The 25,403-nt window shown below is 36.1% G+C and overlaps 2 protein-coding genes and 1 pseudogene across 4 annotated transcripts; 2 read left to right on the top strand and 1 right to left on the bottom strand.

The window, feature by feature from the left end:
* The first annotated feature begins 289 nt into the window (after positions 1 to 289).
* LOC114260206 (uncharacterized) lies at positions 290 to 6,634 on the top strand. Its single transcript, XM_028200265.2, has 5 exons — positions 290 to 727; positions 2,293 to 2,367; positions 4,149 to 4,288; positions 5,461 to 5,598; positions 6,191 to 6,634. The coding sequence occupies exons 1-5, from the start codon at positions 451 to 453 to the stop codon at positions 6,398 to 6,400; spliced, it is 840 nt and encodes a 279-aa protein (XP_028056066.2). The 5' UTR covers positions 290 to 450; the 3' UTR covers positions 6,401 to 6,634.
* LOC114260205 (phosphopantothenate--cysteine ligase 2) lies at positions 6,530 to 25,093 on the bottom strand. 2 transcript variants are annotated; one of them, XM_028200263.2, is made up of 10 exons: positions 24,933 to 25,093; positions 10,241 to 10,396; positions 10,024 to 10,147; positions 9,889 to 9,933; positions 9,565 to 9,650; positions 9,017 to 9,069; positions 8,851 to 8,910; positions 8,252 to 8,353; positions 7,341 to 7,460; positions 6,530 to 7,135 (listed from the first exon to the last, which is right to left on the bottom strand). In XM_028200263.2, exons 2-10 carry the CDS (start codon positions 10,386 to 10,388, stop codon positions 6,896 to 6,898), a joined length of 978 nt encoding a protein of 325 aa, XP_028056064.2. In that variant the 5' UTR covers positions 10,389 to 10,396; positions 24,933 to 25,093; the 3' UTR covers positions 6,530 to 6,895. The 2 variants fall into 2 exon arrangements, with proteins under 2 accessions (XP_028056064.2, XP_028056065.2); XM_028200264.2 differs by lacking the exon at positions 7,341 to 7,460.
* Positions 10,766 to 11,671, top strand: LOC145822934 (putative histone H2A.1 pseudogene; annotated as a pseudogene). The gene has a single exon (XR_014364794.1). The product of XR_014364794.1 is annotated as a putative histone H2A.1 pseudogene (transcript).
* Positions 25,094 to 25,403: the final 310 nt, after the last annotated feature.

Below are 25,403 nucleotides of genomic sequence, written 5' to 3'. Positions count from 1 at the left end.
TATTTGCTGATTTTCAGAAGGCAAATCCTCCATAACAATGATGCTTTCCCTATGAATGAGGAAGGTTGATAAATAAGTGCATTGAGAAGCTACGAATACTCTGCTTTCACTTCTAGCTCAATGAAGCTACAAACTTGGAGACGTTTTGCTTTGGATGGATGTGTGCACGATGCAACAGATGTGAACTCTAAATAGATGTGTGCATTGAGATGTTTTGAATTAATAATGATGTCTAAAATAGTAATTTTACTGAGGGATAAAATTGTAATAAAATTAAATATGATTAACTGTGTATATAGAGTGGATTTGTTGTATGAGACAGAGGCTCCCCGTTCAGATTCAAGATTCATCTTAACTTCCTTCACGTCTTCAGATTCATTCAGACTTCATTTCAATTCCATTCGATTCTGATCTCGAAACGATCAATCAATCAAGCATAAAAAAAAAAATATGAGCAATCTGAGAACGATTTGTAGACCTCACGCGGTGTTCTCGTCGATCGCGTGCTGTTGCAGGGACCGAGCTCGGTCTCGATCGAGATCTGTCGTTAGGGTTTCGATTCGGAACCCTAATTCCAAGCCTCGTCTTTCTTCGCCCTCTGTGCTTTCTTTTTGGTTCGATTCCTCTGACGTGCCCAAATATGAGCCCTGGGTGAGATTGAATCAGAGGAAGACGATGGTTAGGGCGTCGAAATGGACCGAAGCGAAATCTCCCTACGAAACTCTCGGTAATTTGGTAGTTTTTTTGTGGTTATTTTCACTCGATCCTTTGTTTGGATGCCGAGAAAGTTATTTGGGAGAAACTAAAGAAGGAAAAGTTGAGTGAATTTTTCTAATTAACTTTGAAGGTAGCTTCAGATTTTAGCTACCAAACATAGCTTGAAAGTGTATATATTGTTTTCAATATCAGATATTTAAAGTTTTTTTTTTTAAATATTATTTTGGATATGTTTTAGATGCACATAACTCTCTGTAGGTAGCCACTGTAGAAAGAAATGAAGATGTTTAAGAGGATTTTACTTTCTGTTTGTAAAGAGGTGAGAAGCTCTACATCCTCTATTATATCATTGTTCTAAGGTGTTCTTTTGGATATGTGTTGGCTTAGAAGAGTGGAGGTTAGTTGAAAATTGGAAAGTTAAAAGGAGATTCAAAACTGTGCAATTGCACATGCATGTTGAGGTTTGCAAGAAAATAAACTAGCTGGGTTCATCTTCCTTACTAGCAAATACCTATCAATAAAATATTCCTCGCAAACAGTCATATTCTATAAAAAAACTATGATCTTTTAGGGTATAGAATTGTATACATTGTGCCCTTTGTTGTAATTTTAACTAAAGACCTTATGTTTAGAAAATAACCAGTCAAACAAGAAATTATATTATATTATTTGAAGTATGGGAATAAAGCTCCAAATTCTTAGATTAATAAGAATATGATGTGTAATGTTACTGAATTTGTATTTGACCATGCTATGCAATGCAAGTGTATTTATTCATGCTTCATGTCCAGATCTTTGATAAAGATCTATTTTTGACCCCTATATAATGAGATGATAGAATTAGATTACTTTAGACTTTGCTGCAAAGTATATTTCTTTTCCAGCATGTTGTATTTTTCCACCCTTAATCATTAGCCCCACTTGTGATGGGGTATATGTGATATGATATGTATGCAATTCAAATGAAATTTTAAAAAACAATGTATACTTATGTGTATTGCCACCTAACTCCACGTTATTTATCAAATAAAAAGATGACTGAAAAAGGGTAACATTTTTGTTTTGTTATTATTTTTTAACGCCGATCACCAGACCCTAAAGCTTTCCCAGGGGATGCTTTCTATGGCGTAAGCTAGAACTTGTTATGCGAGGAATGATTAGGCCATAGCTAGGTGAACCAAACTGATCAAAAACATAGTCCAAACTAAAAGTTTAAAATAAAATATCAAAATAGAATAACATTTATAATAATTGTAATGTTTTTATTATGATCATTATTTTTATTATTATTGTAGCTGGTTCTGTCCACTCTTGTTATCGAATATTTCTAATAAAAGTATTACCAGTATTTGTGTCAAAGAAGTAAAGAACATTTTGTGGCAATGTACATTCTATGCCAAAGTTGAATTGAACTTGTTGCATGTGTGTATGCCTGTTTAAGATGTATTAGTAGAAAAATTTTATCCTTTTATCTAATTAAGTATGAGACATGCTCTTTACTGTCTCCTATTTTACTTTATTTCATTAGTAATGATGGGTAATTTACAGTATCTAATGTTTTTCTTACAAATGCAGAGTTGGAAAGGGATGCTGATGAAGAGAACATAAAGTTAGCTTATAGACGTTTGGCCAAGTTCTACCATCCAGATGGTATGCTCTTCATTTCAGTTCTTACAAGTTTCTAAGTGTAATAAATCATTGGATTAGAATGCTTAAGGTGTTAATACCTTATGAACTGTGGATACACAAATTTTTATTTTTATTTTTTTTAGCCAATGGGTGTCTTCAATGGCTTTGCTCTTGTATTCTAGATATGAAAAATTAAGGCATATTAATGTCGGCAATAATAAATAAATAAATGAATAACACTTCTGGTACACTTTGGGGTAAAGTATCTTTCTTTGCATTGTAGTCCTAATTTTCGTGAAACCATGTTAGATATTGTATTTGCTGTTTAGGTGATCCCTAAATTGCTTTTTGAAGGAAACCCTTTCTCTTCCTCTTTGTTGTCATCATTCTTTTAATGCCATGTTGCATCCTAATATGGTGGGAGATTGTTCTTAATTATAAGCAGGAAAATTGGAAATGTATGAGGATATACAATGTCAAGACCACTTAGCTGCCTCTATCATTCTCTCTGTTAGGAATTTCTGCCCATTAAATAGGATGCAATTCACATGAAAGGTTGCACCCAAAAAAAAAAAAAAAAATCATATGAAAGGGAAATGGCCTAATATCAGTTCAGGATAGCCTCTATTTCGCCAAAACGGCTGGTGTCTATGCCGATTGGACTTGTATGATCAATCATTCCAGGTTTCAGTGTCTGCATAGACATTAGATCCATCTAGCTTCCAAATGACTTTACATGGGGACACACACAATATAAGTCATCAAATCATCTTTCTACGACAAAGAGAAGCAAGGAAGTTTCAGTCATATGAAATATTTATAAAAAACAAAGGAATATTAAGAGAGCATGCTTTGAAACTTCTAGCAAAGAAATTCTTGTCGCTTTCTTTTGTCAAACATGCATGCTCATTTCATACTTGACACCTATCATATCTGGCCCTTAACTTGTACTCAAGCCATACTATGTTGTGCCTTATGTAAGTTCTTTTCACAGTTTGAATCCATGTAATTTTGCTGACTCTTGTGCTGATTATTATTATTTTTTCTTTCTGATATATATTCCTGTATAAACATAATCATGACTTTTCAGTTTCTTGTCCCATTGTATAAATTATATGAATACATGCATATTGTTATTACTCATGTAATGGCTAAATGTTACTGTCTTGTACTTTATGACTGATATACGTGGATATAGATAGCCTTTCCCGACGCCCTGAATAAATTGAAAAGATTTGATCTTAATATAAATAAGTTTGGGCCCTCTGTTTGCACAACTACTAGTGGTGGTTGGGGTTGAGCAGTTGAACTTTGCCATGAATATTGCTCAACCCATATTTAAATTTCACCACCTGAGCTATGAATCTAGATCACATTGGCCATCCAAATATACCTTCATAACTCCAAATTCAATTCATCAAAAACTGTCGACGGTTTTGCTTTCATCACTTATCCTTATAAAACGCCTTGTATGTTGTGTTTCTGGTTCGTAGGACTGTGACTAAGCCACAGTAGTTAATATGTACCATATAAGAATAGAAGAGAACGGTTGTGCGACGTGGACACCAGCTCAACTCAGTATTGGATACTGTTGTAACTTTGAACCATGAATTAGTAGCATCTAGTTTTTCTGGAAATCTTATTTTGTATAATCTGCCACAATAGCTTATTTAACCTAACACTTTGGGACTTTCATCCTTTTATGAAAGTAACAGTCAATTTCTGTTATCTATCCATGTTGAAAAGTTAGCATCTGGTCACAGACATGAAACTGATCCTTTCTTCTGTCCTTCTGTCCTAAGTATATGATGGTAAGGGGACCCTTGAGGAAGGGGAAACAGCCGAAGCTCGATTCATCAAGATTCAAGCTGCTTATGAACTGCTCATGGATGTGGAGAAGCGAAGGCAATATGATATTGATAATCGAGTCAACCCCATGAAGGTGAAATTTTGATTATTTTAACAGTTAATATCATATTTTATTATGAGTTGCAAAGTTTCGATTTTGAATTTTGTTGGGGAAAATGTAGGGATTTTTTGACACTAGCCGTTTGTGTCTATTTGTGAAAATTGTATGCCAAAACAAAAAATGAAATTGAAAAAGGAATAAAACAAAATGAAGCATGACACAAAGGGTGCTGCAAAATCAATTCTCACTTTGAAAATCTTTATATACCATCCACTCTATGATAATCTTTTTTCTTTGGTACGAAAGGATATCAACTACCTCTATATTAACATGGACAAAAAAATAAACAAATAAACAAAAGCAAAACGAACAAAGAATGACCAACAAATAAATGGAACAGCAAGAAATGCCAATGATTTTCTCAAATAGATTTATCATCTTTCGACAGAGTACATTATGATGCGAAATATGAGATTTTCTCTGGCAACTCATACTAATTCAAAATGTGTATAAAGATCAAATTTATGCCAAAACCTTAATTACTCAAAGACAAAGTCCACAGTGTGCTTGTAAAATTCCTAATTTGTTCCTTTTGTGTTGGAAAGCTTTCCGTAAATAGGTGTTTGTGCTTTGATATAATTAAATGCAAGATGCAGCATCTTCCATTTGGTGTCATCCGTACAAATTCTTTCTTCATGTTCCTTTTAATTTCAAGTTCTTGATGGTTGTGTTCTCTGAATATTATGGTGGCATGTTTTCAATTGAAACAGTTACTGCTTTCAATATTTTATTTGATTCACTTTAAGCTGTGAGATTATTATGGAGCTGGGAGTTGTGATGCAAGGCCCCGTCATAGTTTGTTAGCTTATTTCTTTCTCCTCCGGGCACCTCACTGCACATAGATCTGGTAATGCTTGAAGGTCATATGATAAGTTGAGATCTTGACTGAAGTGATTTGAGTCATTTATTTCTCCACTGAACCTGTATATTGAGTTTTTCTTGTTGCCTCTATTTAGTCAAAAGTTGTCAATTTCGGATCATAATTTTAAGTTTCACAAAATACATAGGTCTAACTCCCACACATTTGAAGTGTAGATTCTTTGGAGGGATGAATTTCTTCTTGTAGAAAACTTTCTTAACTTAAATGTTTTCCTTCATCTCTTAGTAGTTTCTCATTTTGTTGTGTTTATGGCTATGTTTGTCAGGCATCTCAAGCATGGATGGAGTGGCTTATGAAAAAGCGCAAAGCTTTTGACCAGCGGGGTGATATGGCTGTTGCAGCTTGGGCTGAGCAGCAGCAGCGTGAGATGAATCTCCGCGTGCGCCGTCTTTCTCGTTCAAAGGTGTTGAATTATTCTCAATATTCCTACAATGATTCGGATATTGCTCTTCAACTCCATAATGATCTATGGAAAGTCCATTACCTAATATAATCCAACTCATCGTGCATAATTATTTTCCAGAATTTGTATATACTGAAATTATGACATAATAGATTGGGAAGCATTACATTTGGATCTATAGAATGGGTTAATATGACATATATATATATATATATAGAGAGAGAGAGAGAGTGATAATAATCACTCTGTTTGATTATGTTTTCGTTTTTTGGTTTTTGTTTTTTTGAAATTAGAAAAAAAAAAATGTTCCATTTTTTATTTTTGTTTTCATTTTTGTGTTTTCAGAAAACAAAGGTGGGTTGTTTCAGAAAGTTTTCGGTAACAATTTTCAAATGTTTTTTTATTTTATTTTTTATTTTTATTTTTTTATAAGTAAAATATATATATATATATATATACACACAGCCAAACAGAGCGAATGCTGTCTAAATGCTTTAATCAAACTCTCCTTTTGGCTGCTTTCCACGAAATAATTGGATTTGATTCTTGGGACGTGTTTCGTAGATGTTTATGTTCTGGGATGGAATTTCAGATTGATCCTGAAGAAGAAAGGAAGATTCTGGCAAAAGAAAAGAAAGCATCGTTGGAGAATTTCAACAGCACCCTTAAGCGGCATACGCTTGTCTTACGAAAGAGGGATTTAATGAGAAAGAAAGCAGAAGAAGAAAAGAAAAAGGTGATTGGCCAGCTTCTTGCTGCAGAGGGCCTCGAGCTTGAAACAGATGATGACGAGGCTGTGTAGGTGATCAATTGATCATGCACATATTGGGTCTCTCTGTCTCTCTTATACAAATACTTTCTTTTATTTAATTGGATATTAGAAAAAATTTGTACATAATATTGTTGCGCATATTAGGTCTCTCTGTCTCTCTTATACAAATACTTTCTTTTATTTAATTGGATATTAGAAAAAAGAAGTTGTACATAATATTGTTCACAGATTCAATATAGAAAGGAATGAAAGCGACCCTTCACACATGAAAGTCCAAATTCTTCCATATAAAAGGAAGAAATTATAGTATTTCTTTCCAATCTCTTCAAAATATTTCTATCAAGATAACAACAAAAAGCTGCCTCAATGTTGCAGATTACATTATAATAGAAGACTTCGCTTGCAGTTATGACAAAAATGAAGTTAGACGACACAGCTCTTATCAGACCTTTAAAAATTTTGTTGTCAGGGAGCATAATTTGAACACTTTTGATCTATTTGTCACATATCTGGTGTTGTAAGCAATCAAGAATTTGAATCTTCAACGTAAGATGAATGTTTCTCCACAAGGAGTTTGATCAATGGGTTTTCTATGTCAGCATCAGCTTCAGTGGAGTCTCGAAGAACTGAAATCTTTTCACTGCTCGTGACAACTACAACCTTCTCTTTACGTGTTGAAAGCTCATTTGCCACTACCACATGCATCTTGTACTTTTTAAGGGCCATGTCAGCCTTCTGTAGAAGAATATTGGAATCTGTCTCTAGCTGGAGAGAGAGAGAGAGAGAGAGAGAGGTGAATGTATCCCACAGTCAGACTAGCAAAAGTGGATATTTACAAGTGCATATATGCATAAACAAGTGCTAGCAAATTTTAATGTTTTCATAAATACATTGTATATATATATATATTAATAGTGCAGGTAAATCATGTAGCAATTTTCATCTAAACAATTAGGATAAAATATCTAACCTTGAATGATATGAAGAAGGCCATGGGAGCCCAATCATTTCTCAACACAGACAGCGTCTTTGGGACTTGAACAAGTTGCATATCCAAAGGACCAGATGCAGACTGAATTTTATGTTCCACCTATTCAACATTTAGAAAAGCGCCAGCTGAAATGACACTAAGGTCTCATTTGGCAAGTGTCCCTTTTAGCTAAAAAGTTATTAAAAAAACCAAAAAGCCAACAATCCATACCAAAAAGCTAAAGATTCCATTTTCTCTCTACTTTTTGCACATATTTTCGTAAAAAGTTAAAAAGTCATCCCAAACATACTAGTTTTTTTTACATCACATTTTAGCCAAAAAACCAAAAATTTACTAAAAAAACCTGTTTCCAAACGAGGCCTAACTCAAACACTAAACTATGTTTTCCAGTTTCATGACAAACAAGGTTGGATGTCTCTGTGTATCATGAGTGATCTTCATATATGGTTATTAATTTTAAGTAGAGATTATATATGATAGCAAATGACAAAAGCCCCAACAAACAAATTTGAAATCGTTATCAATTTTCTTTTGCTTAAGCTTGTTGTTTCCTGGATCTACTTCCTATTGCCTTTTAAAGCAGCCTCAGATTCCATTTACATAAGCTACAGAAAAATCAAGGAAAACGATAAAGCTATTAGATGAGGTGTGTATCATCATATAGTGCACGAGTGTGAATGAGATGAATAGATGTGCAAAACCTAAATTATTCTCCTAAAAGGTACACCACATATAGTGACGATCCCAATTACCATGACAAGAGTTCTCAACTTCCTTAAGCTCCAAACACAAGCAGCAAGTTTTCATGAACCGCCACCAAAATATATCAAGTACCAAATTCTGAACAATAAAAGGAAAAATCACAACATTTCAAGAAAATTAAATGTTACCATACTCTTCCATGGAACATAGAAGTCAGATGCAGCAGCTGCAAGATAAAACATTGCGCGTGTCTGAAGATTCCTCATTGACATTGCAATCAGCTGTAAAATCTGCTCATGATGCAGAGATGAAATATTGAAATAATTGTTCCATGGAATTGAGTAAAGCAGCAATAAGTATGGAGAGTCAGGGTCTAGGCTGCAATAAGCATATAATAACTCAAGCTATCCATTAAAAACAAATGTCAAGTTGAAACTGCATGCATGAAACCAGACTATTAAATTTGCACAACGGTACATACATGGAAACAAAAATCAACGGAAAACTTTGTGAAAGATATACTACAATAATGATGCTCCCCATTCAAACACTACTTGTTTGAACCAAGAGAACAAAAGGCAATTGTGGCTTTTGGGAATGCTGAGGAAAAAGGAAGTTCTAAAATTCCTGAAGCCAATGGTGATGGGTAGTTCATCTGAATTGATCCTCCAAGATAATTCATCTGTTAGTAGTTCCTAAGCTGAATATGAAATTTCTACACTGCCAATCAGAGCATTAGTCAAGATTTTCAAAAAAAAAATAAGTAAAATGATCAAATGAAGCTTACCTGAAGATACTCAAATATGGTAGTGAAGGGAAGTTTCAACAAGAGGCCTCCCTCTACTGCCTGCAATAAAATGAAATCTCCAAATGGTTCACTGTTTACCAAGCTAACCTTATACCAATGCACTGGAAACATTAAAAGTAACTAAAAGCATTGTGATTGTCCATACACCACAATGTTCACCGATGGCTCTCTTCACTGCTTCAGAATGTGACTGGTGCACTGAAATATAACAAAGTCTAATCATTCACTCAGAACTATTAGTGGCGAATTTATTACACTCAAATCATTAAATTAGTCATGAGAAAGTCAACAAAATGCTTCTATAATGAAGCTACCAGTAAACAATATCAGAAACATTGACCTCCTTCCCCTAACATCTGCTAGTGGGGAAAGAAAAGAAAAAAGGAAAAAAATATCCATCTCTACAATAAAATACCCAAGTAATGCACAATTAAAATCTCGAGATTGTTAACCATCCATGAAAGATATTGTGGATTTTTTTTTTTTTTTTTTTTTCCCTTCATTGTTGATCAGAAAAAGGACATCAAGCATTGGAGTTACGTTATATGTTATAGGACAGGCCTGCATGATAAGTTATATTGCTCCTGTGTCATGATGTTGCATGTTTGGTGTTTTTTTGGTGAACATGTTATACTTGCCCAAAAGAAAACTACATATGAATTATCGCAACCAAGAGATTCAGAAACAACAGACCTTGAATATTAAGCTCCTCGCTGACCTCAAAACATTCAAGCAATGGATCTTCTGGAAGAGATCTACAGAAAGGCTGGCAGGAACCCCTGCATAACTAGCCCTACATTATTGACTATAGCAGAAATGTATAGAAGACATTCTTGGGGACCCAAAAAAAAAAATCTTTGGGTGAATGGAAGGGAAAAATGACAGAAAAAAACATCTTTGGGTGACTGGAAGAGAAAAATGACAAACCGAATTCTTTTTCTTTTTTCCATTCTATGGTTAGATGTACTCATTAAAAGGTGATAAAGAAAGGGGGCTTAACACAAGGAGAGTATTCACCTACGGTAGAGAAAGATAACGGAATATCCAGCCTTCAAAAAATACCTGTAATTAATGATAAAATTCATCTGGTCATAACAGGACTAAAACTTAGAATGTCAGATAATACTTTGTAATAGTAAGAAGTGTGGTTACTCTGTGGATGCTGCTCCTCTATGACCTGAACTAAAATTATCAATATAGCGTACACATCTTTTCTCCAAAGGAACTGTTGTACCACCAGATGTCACACAGACGACCCTGCCAGTTCCTTCGCCTCCTGAAAATACATTTCAAACATTGAACAGACCAAATTATACAGACAGGGAACAAAGCAATCAAGCCAATAATAGCTAAATAGAAATAAACTTGCCTGTTGACTGAGAATTCCTCTCGATAAATTCATTTAATTTCTTACTGATACCAGGACCATCTTTTAGAGGAGGTGCTGAGTCAAAGAAGGATTTAATTTCTTCATATAGAGTATCTTGTGGAGTTTCTGAGTTGGTTGCTGCATCCATGAGATTGCCTGCAGTTGTGTTCTGGTCAAAAACATTATATGTTTTGACAATGCAAGTAGATTGCATTTTGGTACTGTTAGAATTTACCATAAACCTACCACCACTACCACCTCACCTACTCCACTAAACCTAACCCACTACACCACTACCACCTCCACTTCACCTACTCTCCACCTACTCCCAAACACACTCCTATATAATAGGAATCCTTGTAATTGTAATTGAACAATAATCAATCAATCAATAATACATAAATTACATAAATTATTACATGGTATCAGAGCAAGGTGAGCAAGGTAAGAACTTAGTGATTCCGCTTCACCGGCGGGCGGCAGCCTCGCCTTGGCCGTCCGCCGGACAAACCCAAATTTTCTGATTCTCTCTCTCTCTAAAGTTTCGATCTTTATCTCTCTACAAATACAAATCCCTATTCTTTGAAACCATCATCATCAATGGCCGGCCGAGGCAAAACCCTAGGATCTGGAGCTGCCAAGAAGGCCACATCGAGGAGCAGCAAGGCCGGTCTGCAATTCCCGGTCGGTCGTATCGCCAGGTTCTTGAAAGCCGGTAAGTACGCCGAGCGAGTCGGCGCCGGAGCTCCGGTATACCTCGCCGCCGTCCTCGAGTATCTCGCCGCTGAGGTGCTTGAATTGGCTGGAAATGCTGCGAGGGACAACAAGAAGACTCGGATTGTGCCTCGGCACATCCAGCTTGCTGTGAGGAATGACGAAGAACTCAGTAAGCTTCTTGGAGATGTGACCATTGCGAATGGTGGTGTTATGCCAAACATTCACACCCTTTTGCTTCCGAAGAAGACTGGTGGGTCGTCGAAGCCCTCTGCTGATAATGACAGTTGAATTGTGAAGAACTGGGTTGGGTTTGATTAAGAGTTTCCCAGTCTTTATTAGTAATTTAAAAGGGTTTGAGATGTATCCGCCACTTTGATGCTTCCTTACCTTTCTTTTCTTTTATTCTCTCTCTCTGTCTTTGTTTATTATATTCTCACCCATACCTCTTTTTTTTTATTCTGCAGCCACTTCCCCTTTTTCCACCCACGTTTCCCTTACTTTACAACCACACCCATCATTCCTTCCACTAGAGTCTATAGAATATATATATATATATATATTTTTTTTCTGCTTCCAAAAAAAAAAAAAAAAAAAAAAAAAAAAAAACGAATGAAGAAGCGGAAGAACTGCACACCAAACTTATTTTATTCATGTCGGGGTTCAACCCGATCACCATTTTACACCAAAAAAAAAAAAAAAAAAAAAAAACCAACAGCTTTGTTTTCTTTTCTGCAGCCGGCCACCAATCGACCTCACTTCTTCGCCTATTCCGCCGGCCTTTTCTTCTTGCCTCCGTCCTGGGCGGCCCTTGCCGGTGTTGCCTCCGTGTTTCCCACTCCACTGGGCATGATCACTCCCCCATACTCCTCCACTGCAGCATATGGAGGACCTCCAAATCGGAACATCACGGTGGCCTTCCGCTTCAGCTCCTTGTTTTCTGCCCTTAGCACGCTTATCTCTGCTCGCGCATCCTTATACATGCGTTGAAGCAGAGCCAGCTGGGAGTTTAAATGCTGCACCTCATTTGTCCTACTCTGCAGCCGGTTCGACAAGTTTGTGACCGCCGTCATGCTTTCAACACATGCCTTCAAAGTATACTGATTGGCCTCCACATCTGACTGCACTGCCATTCTTTGCTCCACCGACCGCATCGGAAAGTTCAACGGAGCAAACTCCGGGGCGCTTGGTTGAGTTTCCAGTGCCACCGCACCAGTTCTCTCTCTCGTTGAGGTCGGGAAAGAGGGTGAGCAGCCCGCGGGAAGACGATGAAGCCATTTTCTAGGCACCAGAGTGTTACACAGTATCTCTCTCAGAATTCTCTCTCAGAAAACAGAGTGTTACAGAATCTCTCTCAGAATATCTCTCGCAGGTTTTTTGCCTCAGCCTCAGCCTCTGTCTTATAGCCGAGGCAGCCACGCGCATCGCGCGCCTCTTACCACCAGCCGACAAACGGGCACGCAAGCCAAGGCGCCCACGTGCCTCGCCATCATGTCCGGCACACCTTTTGATGAATTGGGCACGCCTTTTGATGGCACGCCTTTTGACAAAATTGGGCACACCTTTTGAGGGTGCCACTTTTCCAAGGGTCCGACAAGACTCTATAAACTGTCCCGACATTTGATACCGGTTAGCTTTTTCAAGGGTCCGACAAGACTCTGTAAACTGTCCCGACATTGATTCCGGTTAGTTTCTACAAGGGTCCGACAAGACTCTGTAAACTGTCCCGACATTGATTCCGGTTAGTTTCTACAAGGGTCCGACAAGACTCTGTAAACTGTCCCGACATAGATTCCGGTTAGTTTCTACAAAGGTCCGACAAGACTCTGTAAACTGTCCCGACATTGATTCCGGTTAGCTCCTTCATGGGTCCGACAAGACTCTGTAAACTGTTCCGACATAGATTCCGGTTAGTTTCTACAAGGGTCCGACAAGACTCTGTAAACTGTCCCGACATTGATTCCGGTTAGTTTCTACAAGGGTCCAGCAAGACTCCGTAAACTGTCACAACATTGTCTGCTACAACGGTCCGACATGACCCATAAACTGTCTTCTACATCGGTCTGACACCGCCATCCAGTGTCCTCTACACCGTTATGACACCACCATACAGTGTCCTCTACAACGTTATGACACCCCCATACAGTGTCCTCTACAACGTTATGACACCACCATCCAGTGTCTTCACCAATGGTCTGACACGACCATACAGTGTCTCCTATCCTTTTTTATTTTTATGTATTTTCTTGTTTTGTTCCTCTCTTCAAACTCAAGTTGGTTAGTTTCTATCCTCCTTGAGTTTGCGGGGGGCTGTTAGAATTTACCATAAACCTACCACCACTACCACCTCACCTACTCCACTAAACCTAACCCACTACACCACTACCACCTCCACTTCACCTACTCTCCACCTACTCCCAAACACACTCCTATATAATAGGAATCCTTGTAATTGTAATTGAACAATAATCAATCAATCAATAATACATAAATTACATAAATTATTACAGGTACTCTAGAATTAAACCCCGACCATCAATAGCTAAGGTGGGGTTCGGAAATTGCTTTTTTACATATTCTTAAACTTGTTTTTAACTCTTAGGCCCTGTTTGATTGTCCAGATTAGATATATGGGGTTAGCGATTGAAGATGATATGTAACACTTACGCTGTGTTTAATTGGGGGATTTGGGAAGGGATTTGGAAAGGGAAAGAGAAAAGGTAGGTGAAATTTGCATAAAATCTATATAACAAAACAACTCAGAATTTGAATCCGGGTGCGACTTCTGTCCCTGTGTCAAAATTTAGACCATTAGATTGATTTAATCTAAGGGCTCAAAATATCTCACTCCCATTTGTCCCTCTCATTTTTAACACACATCCAATCTCTCTCTCTCTCTCTCTCTCTCACTCCCGTTTGTCTCTCCCATTTATCTCTTTCTGATGATTTCAAATTTTGAAAACATACACCCTCTCTCTCTCCATCGAAGCCCATTCTTTGTCGGAGCTATTCCCTCTCTTCATCTTCTTTTCCTCCCTCCCTCTCTCCGCATCACAATCTTCATCAACAGTGGCAGCCCCAAACACCATTGAATATTGACGATGGCACCCCCTCTCTCTCTCTACCTCCATCGGAGCCCATTCCGCCCAACCCTTGCCGGCAGCCGAACCCCAAACCCCCTATTACTCTTTTCATCTTCTCTCTTCCTCCCTCCCTCTCTCCGCTATCCCAACAGTGGCAGCCCAAACCCCCTTGAATATTGACGATGGAGCCGTTGCAAAAGGGGAACAAGGGGACTGCAAAAGGGAACAAGGGTATTCAACAAAGGAATAATCTGGTATACATACTGTTCAGGTGAGCAAACCTGGGCTTTTTCTTTAGTATTTATACTTTGTTGGTTATTTGTTCTATCTTTGGATATCTTTACTCTAATCTTTAATTTCAATAATCAATAATCTTTAATTTCAGTAATCAAAAGGTTTGTCCAATTTGTGATTGAAACATTGAAACATTGATTCGGTGAAACATTAAAACATTGTCCAATTTGTGATTGAAACATTGTCCAGTTTGTGATTGAAACATTGTGTTTGATGTTTATAGTTTGTGATTGATCATTATTTGGGTTTATTAAAATCAAATTGGGTTTATGAAAATCAAATTTATAAGTCTGGTTTATTAATTTTTTCTTACAATTATCAACTAATTATTATTATTATTATTTGTCTCATTCAAATCTAAATCACATTTCATTTTTCTATTTCAACGAATAGGCCCTTAACAGAATTATAAAATTCACGAATAGGCCGTTCACAGTATCATACTGTTTAAGCAAAAGTCTTTCGAATTGGTTGTTGAGAGTTGCATTGTTCTACATTAGTTTAATTGAAGTGGGTTTGAATCAGGATGGAACATCTATCTTATGGATTTAAAGGTTGAGATTGTTCATTTCATATTTACTGTCTTTTTATCTTCATCGTTCGATATAGCTTGAAAGTTGAAAACATTTCAAAACATTTCACTCTCCCATCACCACCCAAAACCCATTTCATCAACATTGTTTCTCTCTCTTTCTTTGCCACGGTGGTTGTATTCGAACCCATTCATCATCATTGCTTCGGTGGTTCTTCGTTGCTTCACCGGCTGTTCGTTGATTCGGTGGTTGTCGTCATATTCAGATAACACCTCTTTTCCCCGCAAGGTCTCAGTCCCCCCACTCTCACTTTCTTCATGTTTTTTGAGTTGTTTTCTCTCATCTCATGAAATAGATTAATTAATAAATCAGACAATTTTTGGGAATTAATCAACACATCGTACAGTTTTTGGCCAGTAAGGGCTGTGTTTGTGTTTGTGTTTCTAAGGGTTTGAAAAATCTTCTATCCTGTTCGGCAAGAAACCCAGGAAATATATGATTTGGTGAAGACAAAAAGGGTTGTTTTACCATAGGAAACAAAACCAATAAAGGGTTCTTCTATCCTGTCTTTTATTTTTTTTGGTATGTATTGTTGCACAATTCTATCTTGTCTTTTCTTATTTACTTGCACAATTCTGGTAGTGAGCTTGACTTGGTGAAATGCGTTGTTTGGAGGATTTGGTGAAATGATTTTGCAGTTTGGTTGTAGTTTGGTTTCACTACATTTTTTCTTATATGGTTTTGTTTCATGAATAATTACATTAAAAAAAAAAAAAAAACCGGAAAAAAAAGAAAGAAAGAAAGAAATAAGATGCTTCACTCAATTTCTTGGCCAATAAAGGGCTGTGTTTGTGTTTGTTTCATGAATAATTTCTTGGATTAAGATGTGTCAAGTTCTTGAAATGATTAGCTTTGTTACAGGAATTCACTCAATTTTGATTGGAGTCTGATTTTGTTTGGAAGTGCCATTAAGATATCTTTAGGGATTGGCTTTATTTGTTGTCATTGTTTATGGTTAAGACGCTTTATATGGTTTCAATTACCTCATCTTTTTCTCTCTCTCTCTCTCTCTCTTCCTTTTTTTTTTTTTTTTTTTTTTTTGGGGGGGGGGGCTCTTTTCTCCTAAGAATCATGTCCTGCCATGTAAAAGAAGTAAAGAAAACTGTTGGTGAACTTATATGGTTTCATGATTTATATGGTTTCATGTCTCTTTTCATAATTTAAACTACAATCTATTAGTTGGTGAACAAGGCAATGTAGGTTTGTTCTCCTCTACTTTAGCTAGAAAGGCCAATGGAAACTAAAGCAAATAGACAATCATAATATGGCTATTTGCCATCTTCTTGAAGGGATGATTAGTTAGAGTGTATAGAGTATATAACTTGTGTAATCACCATTCTTGAGTTTTTCTTTGTTATGTATATCTTTGTTAGATAACCTGTCATCATTTTTGTTTATCCATCATTGTCCAAGAAGAGTGATTGAACAATAACTGAGTTGCAAGTTTAATTTGTGAACATAATCAAAGTTGAGGACATCACTTTCTTGCCTTATTCAAAGTATCTTAGTGCATGACTGATCAACAATTTCTAAATCAAAAACTTAAACTCCTCATTGAGATTCCTTTTTTGTTTTTGTTTTGTTTTGTTATTGTGTGTGTGTGTGTTTTTTTTTTTTTTGGGCATATGCTTAGACTTGAATAAAATTTTAATTGGCAACCTCATTCCTACTCTATATTGCTCATCTTAATTTTGTTTAATCTTAATTTATAGAAGAAAACCAATTTCAGTAATACCAATCTTTTGAACCAAGAATTTTTAGTGTCGGTACATGACACACCTAAAATTTTCAGTATCTACCATGAGATAATTAATTTTGCCTACAATTCACTAGAAATATCAGTAGTGTTGTAGGCATGGACAATTTTTTATTAATACATTTTAATGTGAATATTCTGGTTTGATTCACTACATTTTTTTTTTACAGTTTGGTTTGTATCCACCGTGTTAGTTTCTATTGTTTGTTTAATAAAAATTACAAATAATTGTAATAAAATGTGCTCCAGGTCTTACAACGCGAGTTCTTTGCTTAGTAATAAGATTCGTTGCAAGTTCTTTTTTTTTTTTTTTCTCTTCTCTCCTAAAATCATGTCCCACCGTGTAAATTACTCTTGAGTTTGCTTAGTTGGTGAACTTAGAGAATAGTGAAAAGAAGTAAATAAAACTTTTCAAATTTAAACTACATTCTATTAGCTGCAGCATTATATAAAATTACTCTAGAGTTTGCTTTGTTGGCAAAGCAAGTTTGTTGGATAGAAAACACCATTCTTCTCCTCTGCTTTGGCTAGAAGGCCAGTGGAAACCGGAGCAAATAGGCAATCATAATATTGTTGCTTGCCATCTTCTTGAAGGGATGCTTAGATAGAGCATTGAGTAGATAACCTATGTGATTGAACAATAATTGAGTTGCAAGTTTAATTTGTGATTTTTGTTTAGATATCTTTGTTAGGCTTAATTTTGAATTTTGTTTAGATATCCAAGAGAAGTGATTGAGCAATAATTGAGTTGCAAGTTTAATTTGTGAACATAATCAAAGTTGAGGACATCACTTTCTTGCCTTAATCAAAGTATCGGAGTGCGTGACTGATCAACAATTTTTAATTAAAACTTTGCTTTAATTGGCAACATCATCCCTACTATAGATTTTCTTGGTTTTGTTTAAGAAAATGTAATCTATGTGGATTAGCTATAAAGTTCAGTACAATAGTTCTTTTGTATAAATCTATTAAGAGTATTGAATCATGGTTTTATGTAGAGATTTGGAAAGGTAAAAGAAAAAAAAAGCGAGTAAAATATGAATGAAATATAATTTTTCTTTTTTCTATTTTTTCATTTAAACATAATTCCAATTTAATTCTTTTAAACTAGCTTTTAACAATTTAATTCCATTGTGGATTGTGTGAAGCATGTTATATTGTTGTTGTTGTTGATTGTTACATTGTTGTTGTTGATTGTTACATTGTTGTTGTTCGTGCTTTTGAATTATTTATCCATAAATCTGTATTAAGCAGGTTATAATTTTTGAATCATTTTATTGTTCATGCTTTTGATTATGAATGTATTAAGCAATTTATAATTGTATTAAGCAAGTTAAAATTGAAATGGATTATTTTAGGGATTAATCATGAAATCAGACATTTTGGGGCTATTCTTCCTATTAATAATCCAATGATAGGTTGTTTTTTTCCTATTTTTTTCTTTCATTTTTCTACTTTCAAGTAATCAGTATCATTTATTAATCCAGTAAATTGGATTGTGATAATTGAAATGGATTGTCTTGCTTTTTGGCTTCTTATATAGTTGTGGCTTTTTGCTTATATTATTTTTTAATTGTATTTGGCTATAGAAAACCCAAGTATGTATTCAAAAATAGCAAAACTTAAGCCCTCTAATTTTAGCAACTAATATAACCTTAAGTCAAAAACATTGGTTCTTCAAGAAATGGATAGAACACCAAGTTTACACACAACTAGAAAACTATATGCAACTGTTTGGTCCAGTCCGATGAATGCATATTGCAAAAATGATGAGTTTCGTGCTCCAAGTTGAAAGTGTGTCAGGCCAAAGGGGAAAACCAAAATGAAGAGGTAGGAAAATACGGAGTCTTATATGACATTTAGCCAAAAAACCACTACCCGCCCCAACGGCTTTGATATGTGACCCCCTCGCTCGAAGCCCTCTCCCCACCCCCACCTTCAACACCCATCATTTCATTTTACGTCGTTACATATCTATTTTAGTTTGTTTTGAAGATTGATTGTTACATTCAACCTTTTTTTTTTCTTTAAATATATTTATTACATTGTTACAGTGATGCTCAGTTTGTTGTTATGCTTTTGAAATGGATTGAGCAGGTTATAGTTGTATCTTAAATCATTGTTGATTATGAATGAATAATGGAAATGGATTGTTTTTCTTTGTTGTTTTCTCATCTTAGGAAATCAGACATTTTTGGGATATGGGATGCGATTTAAGTTTTTTAACATATGTTTTATATGTTGCTGGAAATTGTTGTTTAGCGGATAGAGTTCTCAACTTTGCTAAATAGGAATTGTTGTTTATAGGCTTGGATAGTCAAATTTGCTGGTTTTTGGATTTTTCCTATCATTACATTTTTTTTTTTTTTGTGTGACTTTTTTGGGTGTTTGATTATTGAAAAAAAATAGAGGAAAATTTCATAGCTTCGGGAATTATGAGGTTGGGGTGGTTGAGTTTGATTTAAATATATTATTTGTTGGTTGTTTAGAGTTTGACTTTGTTGGTTGTTTAGCCACGCTTGGGTGGGTTTAACTCTTTGTAGAGTTCAATTAATTGCCAATTTAGACAACTTATGTTCAAGCAATGCCTTGATGATAGAGTTAATTATAATCTAAAGTACCTTTCTTACTTGAAAACAAAAAATGAAAAAAAAAAAAAAAACACTTCAAAAATAAATTTTGGGTCTTTAACTCTAACTTGGAACTTAGTCCTAAATAGATTTGCTTCTTTTTACATCTCCTATATTTTATTCTTGCAATTGGATATAGCCTTTTCATATGTAACGTTTTCTTCTTACAATTTAACCTCTCTCCTATAAGATGTGCCTGGCCATTAAAATTAGCGCCAAAAGCGGCAGACTTTGGACCAAAACTCATCCAACAACCAACTGTATGTACAACATCACTAGATTGAAAGGAATTTTGCATATTTAGATTAGCTTAGAATTTGGACTTGCAGTGTCTTCAAATTGATGATTGATTAGAGAAAGAGAAAATGTTGTCTACTTCCATACTATTTATTTGGCAGTTTGATTGAGTTTCTTCCCCTATTTTCTTTTCCCCTATGTTTCAATCTTCTGGAATAAAATGCCACGTGAAACTCTAAGGTAGTCTTTGGTTCACTGTAATAAAGTGCAAAGATTGCTTGCACTTCTCATATTTGGTTGACTAAAAGAATAATGAAAAATTCATTGCAATGGAAATCATCATTTAACTCATTCCAATGAATCAAATAAAGTATCAATGAGATTGAAGTGTTTCAAATATGATTAGGTGCCGTTTGGTAACACTTACGTTTTCAGTTTTCTGTTTATATTTACAAAAATTTTAAAAACTCAAATAAAAACTTGTTTGGTAAAATTTTTGATTTATAAATCAGTAGTCTCAGTTTATAAATTTGGCCAAAAAATGAAAACACAAAAAATGTGTTTCCGTTTTGAGTTTTGAGTTTTTTTTTTTTTTTATCACCCAACACTAGCCACTACCCGCCACCATTTTCCACCACCGTCTTCCGACACCACCACCAACCACCCACCCCGACCACCACCTGCCACCACCACTCACCGCCCACCTGCCACCCACTCGCCACCACCACCCACCCCTCGCCGCCGCCACCACCCACCCCTCGCCGCCGCCGCCGCCACCACCACCACCACCATCACCCTCGCCCACCACCCACCTGCCACCACCACCTACCACCCACTCGCTACCACCTACCACCAACCACCCGCTACCCACCCACCCACCCATCACCACCACCCACCACCACCACCACCCGCCACCATTTTCCACCACCGTCTTTCGACACCACCACCGTCTTCCGACACCACCACTAACCACCCACCCCCCACCACCACCTGCAACACTACTCACCACCCACCTGCCACCACCACCCACCACCCGCCACCAACACCCACTCCTCGCCGCCGCCGCCGCCACCACCACCACCACCACCACCATTACCCACCACCCACCTGCCACCACCACCCACCACCCACTCGCTACCACCTACCACCAGCCACCGTCACCTACCCACCCACCCACCACCACCACCACCACCACTACCACTCGCCACCACCCACCACCACCCACCACCGCCACCACCACCCACTCGCTACCACCTGCCACCGTTACCCACCCACCCACCACCCACTCGTCACCACCCGTCATCACCTGTCATCCGCCACCCACCTGCCACCATCACCCACCTGTCACCACCATCCACCACCACCACCACCACCACCCACTCGCTACCACCCACCACCCGCCACCGTCACCCACCCACCCACCACCACCACGCCCACCTACCCGCCGCCCACCCACCATCCGCCACCCATCTACCACCACCACCACCACCCGCCACCGTCACCCACCCATCCACCCGCCACCACCCACCCGCCACCCACTTGCCACTACCACCAACCACCCCCCACCACCACCACCACCACCCACTCGCTACCACCCACTACCCGCCACCGTCACCCACCCACCCACCCACCACTACCACCCGCCACCACCACCCACCCGCTACCACTCCCACCACCCGTCATCTGCCATCCACCTACCGCCACCACCACCACCACCACCCACTCGCTACCACCCACCACCCGTCACCCACCCACCCACCACCAACCACCACCCATCGTTACCACCCACCGTCACCATTTTTCACCGCTGTCTTCCGCCGCCACTTGCCACCATTTGCCATTTCTCACTCTTTTTTATATTTTAAATTTTTTTTAAACATTTTGTCAATTACCAAACGAGTTTGTAGTTTATGTTTTTCTAAAAATAAACAAAAAATAAACAAAAACCAGTTTATAAAATTTTTGTAAATATAAACTGAAAACGTAAACGTTACCAAACACACCCTTAGTGTTCTGATAAATGATATGGGTTATTTTGCAAAGTAATGTTTTGTGATCTTTTGTTTTTATTTGATTGTTAAAAATTAGGATTATAGTGAGAAAGAAATAGCCCATTGTATTTAAATAATGGCACAATTAAGTAATCAAATAGTCATTGTACAACCCATTGGTATTTAAACCCAATCTATTTATAGCACTATTAAATGAGTTATTTCATCACTACAGGTCTCTGGTGTTTCAACCTATTCAACAACCTTGGAGTTCATTTTAATTCATATCATACACAACATTCATATTTTTTAATTCATATTATAGTTTATGAATTGAGACTTAATTTCTTATTTATTATTTATAATTTTTCTCATAATCAAATGCTTTTGTATTATTTTTTACAGGTGGATGATATGTTAGAGGAAACAGTAATATGAGATCTCTATACACATTTTTTATTTAATCTTCATTCCTTAATATAATTTTTCTTTGACCTTTCAAAAGCATTTCTATATATACACAGATTAAGTTTCTTCAAAACAGAAATGTCAGTGTTGTGATCCATAATAAACGGGACTTCAATGTCCTCTGTGTTCGTGGGGGTAAGCCCACTAATCAAATTTATTTGCTTCTCACATTTTTTTTTCTTAATAATTTTTGTTTATTTTTTTAAAGGCAAAGGCAAAAGCAAAGGTAGAGGCGAAAGAAAATGAGAAGTTTAAAGGAAAAGGAAAGGAAAACTACTCAAGAAAGGGAATAAAAAATACACAAATGGTATGGTTGTTTTCAAGTTTGTTTTGGAACATGTGTAAAGAAAATCATAGGGGGAATGTGATATTTTGGAGGATGCATAATCTCTGTGTAATTTTCTTTTTTACTGTAAAGTTTGTGAAGATGAGCATGATGCTTTTAATGATATTTAAACTAAATTATGCATCCTTAAAAAACTATAAAGGATATTTTACAAAGATATATAAAATTTTCCAAATACAAGAGGGAAGTAACTAAAGTTTAAAAAAGAACACAAATGATGAAAGACAGAAATAAATTGAAAGTGTATTTGAATTAAAATTGTGTTTAAATTATGATCAAGTCAAACTTTTATAGGATTGGGTTGAAAAAGCTATATAGCTCAAGAGGATAAATAAGACTACATTGCTCCGATGGAATTATAATAAGGTATCATTGGTCCATATTGCTTCAAAATCTATTTTTTGTATTGTTTCAATATGCTAATGTTATTGTTTTTTAAATATTAAATTGTTGTGCATGCTCCTCACTGGAAAAAGTACACAAAAATTGATACATGGACATTTCAGAATGTGATGGAGAACAAGTTTGAAGGTGTCCAAGCGCTTTAGAGGCGGCCAAGTACTTTTTGTAAAAGAACAAGTTTGAAGACATTATATGGCATACATTTTGTAAAATTGACAAATATTTTGTAAAGTATATCCTTGATGTTAAACTACTTTTGTAAAGCTTCTTACTAATGTGTACTTTATTGAATTTCTAATATTTTTGTAAAGTGTCTTATCAATGTAAAAGATTGGACCTTATGGATGGTTATTGAGTGTGGATAGTAAAGTGCCCTTGAAAATTCACTAAATTTAGTATCTTTGCATATTTTGGTGGAAGTCACATATGCTTGACATGGATTTTTGTGAAAATTTAGTGTCTATTGTGCATGAATAATTTATTAGTGGATTGAAGGAGGATGTTATAGTATTATTGCCTCTTAATTTTTATATACTTTAGTTCCCCCTCCCCCCTATCATGGTTATGAATTTTCATGGTTTGTTTCTGAATTCATTTTTCTTTTCAGGACCTCTGACTTTTCAACACAGTTGGTTGTGAAATTAGCTTGGGTTTGTTTTATCATCCATGATATTCTGGTATTAACAATAAGGTTAGTCTTTAAAATAACTTGGGTTAGTTTTATTTTATTTTATTTTATTTATTTATAAGTAGTTAGTTGAAACAGTGAAAAAGTTTGGAGGATTTGAACTATTCCTATTGATATTTGATGTTTTATTAGAATGATTTGAACTATTTATTAAACAGGGTTGATTTTGAAAATATGTTAGAGAATGACGTGGGAACTCTTGATGGTATCACCCCAATTATGTGAATGAGGTGGGAAGCCTACATTCATGATAAATTCATTAGGAAATAAAAAATTTAAAATTTATTATTTATTTATTTCAATTTTCTTTATATCTTTTGTTCCTGTTTTATGTGAAGTTTTAAATTGGAGTGATATTGTCATTTTAAATTGATTTATTATAATTGAATTTCGTAGCACGTTCAAACAAAAATTGTTCACAGTGCCTTCAGGCACGGGTTATCCCTAATATACCTACATTTCACCTAGTTTCACACACCTTACACCTTTTCCCTTTTGCTTTACAAATCCCTCCCTAAATCCCCAAACCAAACACAATGTTAGGGATATAAGATGGGAAATAATATGTTTAAGATATAAGATGAATTATATATATTGCATGGTCACTTGTACTATATTTGGTTAGTGTAGGATATAGCATGCGATAAGAAGAGATTGATTATTTTTTTACCGTTGGATGAATGACACCTCTTATGGTGGGGAATATACAATACCATAGGAGTTTGGTATTGCATATCCTGTATTTTGAGGGATATAATATACCACAAGATTTCATATCCTGTAACAAACAAAGGATATAAAAAAGGTGAAACCCACAAGTTTTTCTTTGTCCCCTATATCTGGTCAAAAGGGTATATCCCCATCATATACCCCAATCAAACAGGGCCTTATAGTATTATGGAGCCCCTGTAGGGACGGGCTGAAATTTCTAAAAGTATTTTAGGGCAAGATCTTTTAAAAAAATTGCTAAAAAAACTACTTTTCATGATGGAGAGACATCCCATAAAGGCTTATTTTCTTTTGACTTCTTTTTTTATTTTTATTTTTTTAGCAAAAAGTTGCTTATTTAATTCATTCCAAACAGGGCCTACAAAAGTTCCACACAACAAGAACCATTCTCATAGATGGAATGAACTTCAGTTGAGGCTCATTTGCCTTTTCAATCGGCAAGTCAGTCTTATATATGTGTGTGTGTGTGTATATGTCTATATCTTTAGTTTCTGAATCCATTAATTTGTCAGGAACAATTGTCAAATCAACATTGAAACATCAATTGAGTCTTTGTGGAAAACAATTGCTCATATACTAATCAGTCATTGCATCATCAGAAACAACTGTGACAATGAACGATTTCACAATTCGAAAAAGTATGAAAACAAATGGAAAAGCAAATAAAACCCTAATCATCATCACTCGTCAGGATATAAAAACAAAACAAAAACAAAAAATTGAGAAGACACATTAAGAAGAAGATCATTGAGAGAGCGTACCGTAGTCTGCTATGTAGTTGATTTACGGTTGTTTTCAGTTCAGAGTCTACGACTAAGAGGCCTCACTGCGTAGTGTTGAATCAGAACATTCTTATATAGGTACAAATGTGATATACATATAGATATATTTTGTATGCATAAGGTATGTATATCACTTTAATAAGTGAACTTTTTTATTTTTATTTTTATTTATAGTTTGGGTTTTTTTCCAGCTCGACATCGAATTAAAATGTATTGTTGGGTTTGTGGAGCCCATCAAGGGTCTTGATTCGATAGTTCAAATTGTACAATATATAAAACTCGTCGAGTACTTTATCTCTGTAAAAAATTATGTTAATCAGATATTGATAACTGCTTGATCGGATCAGATTTCTGTCAACGGTAAATATAATTTTTAAAATAAATTATTGAAAAAAATTTGATTCGATCGAGTAACTATTGATATTTGATTAATGTAATTTTTTACAAGAA

Source organism: Camellia sinensis, chromosome 3, assembly GCF_055761805.1.
Source record: "Camellia sinensis isolate YWXY chromosome 3, ASM5576180v1, whole genome shotgun sequence".
NCBI classification, from domain to species: domain Eukaryota; kingdom Viridiplantae; phylum Streptophyta; class Magnoliopsida; order Ericales; family Theaceae; genus Camellia; species Camellia sinensis.
Note: the sequence above shows the minus strand (reverse complement) of the source record. Positions and strands in the feature narration are given on the sequence as shown.